The sequence below is a fragment of the Labeo rohita genome, chromosome 24, assembly GCF_022985175.1.
Source record: "Labeo rohita strain BAU-BD-2019 chromosome 24, IGBB_LRoh.1.0, whole genome shotgun sequence".
In the NCBI taxonomy this organism is placed as follows: domain Eukaryota; kingdom Metazoa; phylum Chordata; class Actinopteri; order Cypriniformes; family Cyprinidae; genus Labeo; species Labeo rohita.
Window position 1 is genome coordinate 23846210 of NC_066892.1, and position 10094 is coordinate 23856303.

The 10094-nt window shown below is 36.5% G+C and overlaps 1 protein-coding gene across 2 annotated transcripts in view; it reads left to right on the forward strand.

The window, feature by feature from the left end:
• The window catches only part of gpr158a (G protein-coupled receptor 158a), a 131276-nt gene that overhangs the window by 50547 nt on the left and 70635 nt on the right, over positions 1-10094 (forward strand). For both annotated transcript variants that reach the window (XM_051098012.1, XM_051098013.1), the window contains exon 3: positions 4140-4242. In XM_051098012.1, coding sequence (XP_050953969.1) covers positions 4140-4242 — 103 coding nt within the window. The remainder of the gene's footprint in view (positions 1-4139; positions 4243-10094) is intronic.

The window sequence follows — 10094 nt, forward strand, 5'->3', positions numbered from 1 at the left end:
TTTAGTGGAAGTCAAGATATGGTTGATCTCCACCTGGCTGAGGATAAAAGCCATTGCTCAAAATGTGATGGTCAAATGGAGCATAAATGTACATTTGAAATAAAGTCATAACCACCATATTCAGATTAATGGCAAACTTTGGTTACAATGAGTTATAATGCAATGAGCATTATGAAGGTATTTATTCAAAATGCCTTATAAAAACACAAGTGTATGATCAGTGTTCTCATAAATTATTGTAACCAAATTTAAATTGCATTTTGACACTTACCTCTTCATGTTATGATGCATTATAACGTATTGTAAGCCCTATTACCATGAATATGTTCTTAATATTTCTGTAATAGTATTATACTTAAAATATCTATTTAAGGCATTATAAATACTTTTATAATGCATTATATTTGCTTTATAGAAAATATCACAATTGGCCGTAGTTAAAAAGCAATACATTTAAAATGCATTTATTTTATACTTAGTATATTTCAAGTCTATTAACATATTTACTGACATATCGCTCAAGACTTACTGGTATAAAAATTCTAGTTTAACTTTTTTTGTAGTACTACTTGTGCACAATGCACATTTCTTAATATTAAGCCTGAAATATGTTTTAATATCACTACTGATGAGGACTGTATGATCTTTAAATAATATTGGTCTTTAAATGCAAGATATTTAAAGTGTACCTAAAGTATATTTGCAATAGTTCCACTTTAGCACAATCAGATATACTGAAGTATATCTTTAGTTGGACTTCAGAACTACTTCCTCACAATTAAAGTGCATTAAGTACAAACTTAGTTCTTTAAATATACGTTTAGTATACTAAAAATACAATTGCAGAGTATTTTTATTGAGTACATAATATGTAAATGTATTTGTAGTATACTTAGCATTAAATAAATGTATTTTAAATACATAAATACATTTACTGTATTTATTTTTCACCAGGGGGTATTAATACATTTAATTTACATTTTAATTATGCTCAGTATAATTATTATTTTTTATTTTTAATTAATTTATTGATTTTTTTTAGGTAATACATTTATTCTGCAAGGACACAATAAATTGATCAGAAGTAAAAGTAAAGGCTGCTATAATGTTACAAAGGATATCTATTCAAATGAATGTTTTTCTTTTGGACTTTATATTGATCAAAGGATTCTGAAAAAGTACAATAAGCAGCACAACTGTTTTCTACATTAATAATAATAAAAAATATTCCAGCATATAAAATCAGCATATTAAAATGATTTCTGAAGGATCATGTGACTGAAGAAATGGCTGCTGAAAATTCAGTTTTGCATATATATACAGTTTTGTATATATATATATATATATATGTATATATATATATACACTGTATATGTAATATATAAATATTTTGGTAATGCAGAATAAGTAACTTTTATTAATATATTTCTATAACCAGGCGTTGTTAATGGAGAAGTCCACTTGCAAAACAAAGATTCACATATAATATACTCACCCCCTTGTCATCCAAGATGTTTATGTCTTTTTGTTTTTTGAGGAAAACATTTCAGCATTTTTCTCCTTATAATAGACTGATGGTGCCTCGATTCTGATCTTCCAAAATGCAGTTTAAATGCGGCTTCAAACAATCCCAAATGTGGTTGTAAAGAAGAAAGAAGGGTCTTATCTAGCGAAACGATCTGTTATTTTCATAAAAATAATACAATTTATGTACTTTTTAATGTCAAACGCTCGTCTTGTCTCATCTCTGCCTGGACTGTTTTTTTTTTTCCGGATCATGACAGTTAGGGTATATCGACAAACTCCCATTTTATGTTCTCCCTCTGCTTCAAAATTGTCCTGTATCACTGTTTTACCTTTTTGTTAAGGGTGTTTGATCTTTTTTTGCATGTTCACTTTGCAAAGACTGTGTCGGTACTTCTGCAGTGATGTAGAATGATTTGGAAATGGTTTTTGAAGTAGGGAGAAAATACGATTGGAGTTTTTTGACATACCCTAACTGTCTTGAGCCAGAGTGCACAGAGTTCAGGGAGAGAAAGACAAGATGAGCGTTTGAGATTAAAAAGCATTTAAATTGTACTTTTTAAATGAAAATAACCAATCGTTTCGCTAGATCAGACCCTTCTTCCTTGGCTGGATTCGTTTACAACCACATTGGTGGTCGTTTGAAGCCGCATTTAAACTGCATTTTGGAAGTTTAAAATCGGGGCACCATTGCAGTCCATTATATGGAGAAAAATCCTGAAACGTTTTCCTCAAAAAACGTAATTAATAATTTCTTTACAACTGAAGAAAGAAAGACAGGAAAATCTTAAATGACAAGGGGGTGAGTACATTATCTGTGAATCTTTGTTTTTAAAGTGGACTTCACCTTTAATTACAGGCGCAAACAGTCAGAAATAAAGCCAAATAACTCTCACTGTGCATCATCAACACGAAAATCTCACTCCAGATCACCTCCTTCTGTTTACTGCATACTGAGTGTACTTAGGTCATTAAAAACATTCTTTTTTTGCTACAGTGTGCCAACAATATTTTACTGTTACTGCCAATGTAGCCTCTTCAAAACATGCTGCTGAAAATGACTTGTGATTTATATATTTATAGTTTAGCTGTGAGCCCATAATGCTCTCTGGCCATTCTCCTGAGGCTATCTGTCTTCAAACCCTGATCCTATAGAAGCATGAAAGACAGAAGTAGAGCCCTCTTGTCTCTGAAGATGGATTTGTGTAAGTGTTCTACCATTCTGTGCTTCATTAAGGCTGATGTCGCCGCTGTTCTTCTCAAATATGAAGGCTTTGGCCCTTCATAGCTTGTTAAGTGTGTGCTGGAGTGGATCGGTATTGAGCTGGGGTCAACATGTCTGCTTTGGGCCCTGGACTGCGGTCATGAAACACTCAGGCCTGAAATGTTGAGGATTATGATTACACACTCCCGCTTTTGACCTATTGTTTTGTGAAGGAAACCTCTAGATACCGAATTAATTTTCTTTTTGAATTCAGCAAATGAGCCTGTCTTTAGTTCAGATATTAATTATCTCTTGGCACATGCGAGGAGATCAGTGCCAAAACTGTCCTTGTTTGAATATTATATATCAGAGGACTGTTTAAATCAGCTGAGTCAAACTCACACTGCTCTTATATTGAACCTGCTGAAAGCAGCAACACAGCTTGCAGCTCTACTCTACAGTCGGCAGCTCAGCCTCCCTAGTGGCTCCTTGCTATTAGTACAAAGTTAGTCCTTTGTCTTTATTGACACAGAAGAAGCTGTGTAGATCCTATAATTAAGCAATAAGGTACAAGCTGTATAGGCTCTGATTTTTTCGCTCAGTTTCAAAACCAAATGAGCTGCCTTGCTGTGTACTGCTTACAGAGGCAGCTACTTAAAGCGTGTTATTTGCTTAAAATTACACTGAGCTGTGTCTGAAATCGCATATCACCAGTAGGTACTACCAATATTCTAGTATGAATATTGGTTGTAGGTACTATATTTAGCACGGATAGCAATATTGCAGATTGCTAGTACATACTATATTTGTTTTGAAACTTTGTGATTAGTAAAAGTTATTTTTTGTATGAATATCACTAGTAGGTACAATATTTAGTTTTGCAAAGTCTCATGTTGCTAGTAGGTACTATATTTGTTTGAAACTTCCTTTGCGTTCTATATCAGAAAATCAGAAATTCAGATATATTAAATTTACTACATCATTCTGTCACATTTGTACAAAACTGTCATATTTTGTATATAAAGCATTACTAGTTTTATTGTTAATGAAAAAAGAAATAATAATTTAATGCATTTCAACCAATTAACTGTCAGCTACAGCCACTGCATCCATTGTCTTTTTATTTTCTAGTATTTATGAATGTATTTATTTTAGGAAAATGTATTGGATAATTAAATATTAAACTGCAAAAATGTATTTTAAAAATAATTCAACATTAAATGCTTGTTTTCATCTCCAAACAACCATATACACTAAAAAATAAAAAAACATACTCCAATAATCTGATTTATTCTTGTTTTTCTTTTTTTCCCCGTTTTCTTCTGCCTCATGGCACTTTTTACCCATGTATATTTCTTTGTCTCCTGAAGGTACAGTTCTGATATTTCCATTTTCTCTCTATTTTCCACAGTGTTTGCCCATCCCAGGCCATGGATTTGTGCTGGACAAGTATAAATGTCACTGCAAAAGTGGCTTTTATCATCCAAGCAGAGTTGCAGTCAATGGCTATAAAAGTAAGTAGCATGTTAAAATGTTATGGATTAATCTCTGTATGTTGTTTTTGAAGAAAACAAGCAATATCAAGCAATCTTCATTTTACTTTATTTTATATATTATTTTTTTATAGCATACGTTTTTTATAGTATAGTACATTCTTAAAAATAAAGGTGCTTTAAAAGGTTCTACACAGCGATGCCATAGAAGAATAATTTTTTGTTCCACAAAGAACCATTCAGCCAAAGATTCAGTTACAAACATCTCTTCCTTACCTTTTTATAATCTGAAGAATCTTATTTTGCCACAAAGAACCTTTTGTGAAACAGAAAGGTTCTTCAGATGTTAAAGGGGTCATCAGATGCAAAGTTCACTTTTTCATGTTGTTTGAACATTAATGTGTGTTGGCAGTGTATGTACAAATCTACCTTATAATGATAAAAATCCATGCAGTGGTTTTTAATTAATCTGTAAAAATAATATCCCCTTTTTTAAATCGAGCCATTCTCAGATGCCTGTCAGTGTGGCGTCACGCCAACAGAGGCCGCTCCCACGATAGTTGATTGACATGAGCGTCTTACCTCAGATCAGCTGTAACAGTCCAACCTCCATTGTTTCGATGCTGGAGCAGGGATGTAAGTTAGACAAGAATATCTCCAACTGAGCGACTGAGGTGTTGTGTTGCTGGATGTAATAATGAACACAGTGGTCGTCATTTACTCCCGACATCTGAGCCACTGAAGATGCGGGTAAATGCGGCTGAAGTAAACAGGCTTGTCACTCCACAGAGAGAAGAGAGGGGCGGGGCGAGCAGAGCTCCTTTGCATTTAAAGGAACAATCCCTCAGAATGGGATGATTTTTGCAGAGCTCATTTTGACAAGGTAAAAAGGGTGTTGATTTACACAACCTTTGAGAATTTTTAACCAAAGTGTATTATAGACTTTTCATTAAGACCCTAAAGAATCATTGTGGAACTTGTGGAAAATGGGCATCTGATGACCCCTTTAAATTCGGCGACATTCTTTATGGAACCATTTAGCCAAAAAATGCTTCTATGGCATCGTGAAGCACCTTTATTTTTAAGAGTATAAGCAGACAGAGTTAAGTGCCATGCTCACAATATAGATAGAGCAAGATATGAACTTGCCACATTAATGTTAAAGGGATAGTTCACTATTATTCATAGTTTAGAACGCTGGCTCCTGCGTCAACATCACCACACACTTGCGTTGCAGTACTCTTGTGAACACACACTGAAGACTGATGTAAAAGAGAAGAAATTGTTGAATAAAGTTGTTGTTTTTTATTTGCACACAAAATGTGTTCTTGTAGCTTCATAACATCACGGTTGAACCACTGATATCACATGGACTATTTTAATGATGTTTACTACCTTTCTGGATGGTTACTACTTTTCAGTTACCTTGAATGTGGTAGTTGCATTGCTGTTTATGCAGAATCAAAAAGCTTTCAGATTTTATCAAAAATATCTTAATTTGTGTTCTGAAGATGAATTAAGGTCTTAAAGGTTTGAAACGACATGAAGGTGAGTAATTATTGACAGAATTTTCACCCATTTTTGGGTGAACTATCCCTTTAAATGTGCATACGATTAGGCTGCCACCACATTCTCATGAAAATGTTATTGATATCCTGTCTGTCCATATGTTTATCCATCTATAAGTCTATGCAGTGAATTTCAGAATGCTTTACTTACACTTAAGTGTTTTTTTTTTTCTTTTTTGCTTTAATGGCTTCTTTATTCAGTTTCATAAGTTCACATTTTCAGTGTGGGACCCAATGTGCAGTTAGATGCAATATCTTACATAAATATTTTATTCACTCTCTCAGACATGCACTTTTTTTTAGCACTTAGCATACATGATGTCATTTGCCTCTCATCTTATTGGAGCACTACAAGACCACACCCCTTATGTCTAATTAATTAGTTCTCTGTACAAAACCCAGTCACTTCAGGGTTTTCCCACAATGACCTTTCCAAAAACTTGTATGCTAAAAAAAAGGCGAGAGAGAGCGAGACATATAATTAACAGTATGCTGGCAGTGTCTGGGCCTCAGCAGGGGGCCCAGCAGAGTTGACACCCACAGGGCCCTCCTTCACACCTCTCCAAACACAACATTGTCTAATTCTAGTTTGTTTTTAATATTTCATTCTGCCATCTTTAAAACTGTTACTTTATATGCAGAGGATAATTTATTTCCAATTGTTTGTTTTGTTTTAAGCTGCAGTGTGAGGCTGGCATTATGCTGTAAGAAATCTGATTATGTGAGACTACTCAAATAGTTTTGGTATGGGTTTGTAGTTGTGGTGAAAGTCAGAAAGTTTTATCTGCTTTAAGAACAGACTGTAGAGCTGTATTCCTTCCATACTGTGCAGAGAGAGGTAGAGAAGCAGACAGACATGTGGACATCACCACAGGTCCTCCATCTGTGATAGCTCCTCTCTGGATCTCCTCCAATGATCTCTGATAAGTGTGTTCCTGGGAGAAGTTGGCTGTCTTTTCTGTTTCTCGTTTATCTGCTCTACTGAGCCATCATCAGTTCAGTTTTCTGAATAAATAATGTTGATGCCTTAAAAGCCTTAATTATCCCAGGTTTGTTAAGAATATGTATAGTCTCATGTCATCAGTTTTTACTGATGACATGAGACTATACTTTTTTAGGTCATCCAAAATCAAAAGTCAGACACTCATGTTGTTTCAAACACACAAAAATGGGGTTTTACACGTGAAAAAACTGTATAAATTGCAGTTTAACACTGTAACCTGCATATTTGCTAGGGATGTCACAATTCTCAATATAATATCAAACCGTTCGGTACGACATCCATGGTTCAATACGCGCTTGTGAATTGCGTTTTTTCGGTTTCGCATTTAAATTATTTAGTTGTTTTATTTCTCTCGGAATTTGCTGTGTGTGCCTGTGATTTCACGTGCTGGGATGAGAAAACGCTTCCCTGCTTATATTTGAAAAAGCAACACACACAGAGCATCTTCCCTTCTAATGGCATGCAATGATAAGCCTTTCTAAACCTGTTGTCCAGCAAAAGAGTTATAAAAACAAAAGTTATAAAAAACATTATAACTTGTGTTTAATTCACAACATCAGTTGAGTGTTTAAAATAACTTCCTTATGTGATCTGATGAAGATTCTTATCACAGAATGAGGCAGACAATAATAAATTCTATATTAATATTCTATTCTATGCTTGAAGAACACAGATAAACCATATATTATTGCAGACAAGTGTTTATTGTCTTTACATTTCATCATTCAAAACGTTTAACGTTATATCTTGTTTTTATTCAGTTACAGCGATAATGTGCCTTTTTCAGGGTTGTCAGGTTTTCACCATAAAACCTGCTCAATTGCTACTCAAAACTAGCCCAATCATGTTTCGAAGGGGGTCCCCAATTAAAAATCGGCGTTCCGGATGATAAAATACACATTTTTTTGTCTGGGTTCCTCTGGTAAATTCGTATTTCAGGGGCTAAATATGACATTATTGGGGTCACTTCAACCCGCGGACTTGGCAACACTGGCCTTTATCCATATTAGAGATTTGGCTGGAATGGAACGTAATTAGTGCTACTTGTTTGAGGCATATGTGGATTTTCTGCAGGAGGACGCCCTCTGGCGTCCAGTATGAATGAAACCCATCCTATTTCGCGAAAATATAATACCTCTCTCAAAAGAAATATTAACCCTTTCACTGAGTGAGTTTTTTTAGGCGACCGTTATTTTGGAACATTTCCCCTTGTTGTTTCCATGGCGACGCGTCATGCTTGTCACGTGACACACCGCAGCCACAATAACACTGTGACTGCGTCTGAAAGCCTAGTCAGCTGACTTGCTGCCTTGCTGCCCTATCAGGCAGTGACTTTGAAGGCTGTGAAGGCAACTCTAAAAACAGTTTCGGACAGACTTCAGAGGCAGCGTAAGGTGAAGTCGTTGCTAGGCTACCTAACGCTTAAGTTGTACATTCTGTAAAAAAACTGTCTTAAACAGTTATGTATAAATTATTTAATAATACGTAAAGACCTCAGTGTCATTGTCATTGAAGGTCTGTGCGTCAGAAAAGATGGCAGAGAATGGCATTTTTTGCTTAAAAAATAAAAGCACTGTTGTAAATATAATTGCAAAACAAGTCATTGTTATTAGTGGCTGTTTCATTATTATTGGTAGTATATTGTAAATATTATTAAGTTGGCTTGAGAAAGCCAACTTACTGATATGCTACTTAAACTTAAAGTTATTATTATTAAGTTGGCTTGAGAAAGCCAACTTACTGATATGCTACTTAAACTTAAAGTTATTATTATTATTATTAGTGGTGCTTGCGAAGCAAAGCATCACTATTATTATCTCACATACTTATTATTATTCTTCTTATTTTTCTTCCGTGCAAATTTCGGCGCGTAACTCGTCCCGCAGTTTTTGTCACAGACCCATGAAACGGGTGTCAAATCGTGCGGCCTATTCGGGAATGGTGTGCTATGACTTTTATAAGCAATCGGGTGTACGATGATCGCACACGGGGCGAAAAATCAGCCGAAAAATCCCATAGACAATGCATTGCGGCCAACTTTGAGGGGTCGTAGCGCCGAGCAAGAATTTAAAAAAAACATGCGATTCGCCACATTTGGAGAGGCTCGCAAGCTGTGCGAGAACATACCTCACAATGGGGTATAAGTTGTACCCCTGGGGCGCAAGAGCCCCCCAAATTTTCCCATTGACTTACTATGGCCAGGGACGGCCCATTAAAAAGCATGTGTTTTTTCCTACTATGGTAATTTACATAGGAATTTTGCATTGAACATAACTCTGCATCACAATGTCATAGAGACATGGGGGAGGGCTCATTTAACTCAGCCAACCAATCAGACTCTCAGAATCACTGTGAAGCTGTTAAGCCACGCCCTAGCAACCATTTAGAGCACCCTAGCAACAGATCCCATAGACCACCATTATAAATGGATAGATGGATATCTTTGGATCACAGTGTCATAGAGACATGGGGGTGGGTTTGTTTGACTCGGGGCAGCAAACAGCCAATCATGAATCACCTTAACCTCTTCTTAGCCACGCCCTAGCAACCACTATTGAGCACCCTAACAACGAAAACCCACACAGGCATATCTTCAAATCTGAATGTCATAGAAACATGGGGGTTGGTTTATATCATTCATACTGACAAGCAGCATTTGGAGTGTCATCATTGGTAGCTGCCAAGCCACTCCCTAGCAACCAAACAGAGTACCCTAGCAACCATCTAGCAAGTCCTATATCTCTACATCAGAACAACGTAGAGACACGGGACTTGGTTCCTTTGATTCATGCTAGCAAATAGGAATCCTTAAGATGCTAGTCATGCTAGCAGTGAATAGCTACATGCTAATAGTGATTAGCTAAGTGCTAAATCAGGTTAAGAACTCTATAAAACTCCATAGTAATGATCTGTGACAACTAGTAACTGCCTAACAACACTCTAGCAACCACCCCAAGTACCTTAGCAACCGCCTTAGCAACCACCCCAAGTACCCTAGCAACCGCATAGCAACACCCTAGCAACCACCCCGGTTACCCTAGCAACCGCATAGCAACACCTTAGCAACCACCCTGGGTACCTTAGCAACCGCCCTAGCAACCACCCCGAGTACCCTAGCAACCGCATAGCAACACCCTAGCAACCACCCTGAGTACCCTAGCAACCGCATAGCAACACCTTAGCAACCACCCTGGGTACCCTAGCAACCACCCTAGCAACCACCCCGAGTACCCTAGCAACCGCATAGCAACACCCTAGCAACCACCCCGGTTACCCTAGCAACCGCATAGCAACACCTTAGC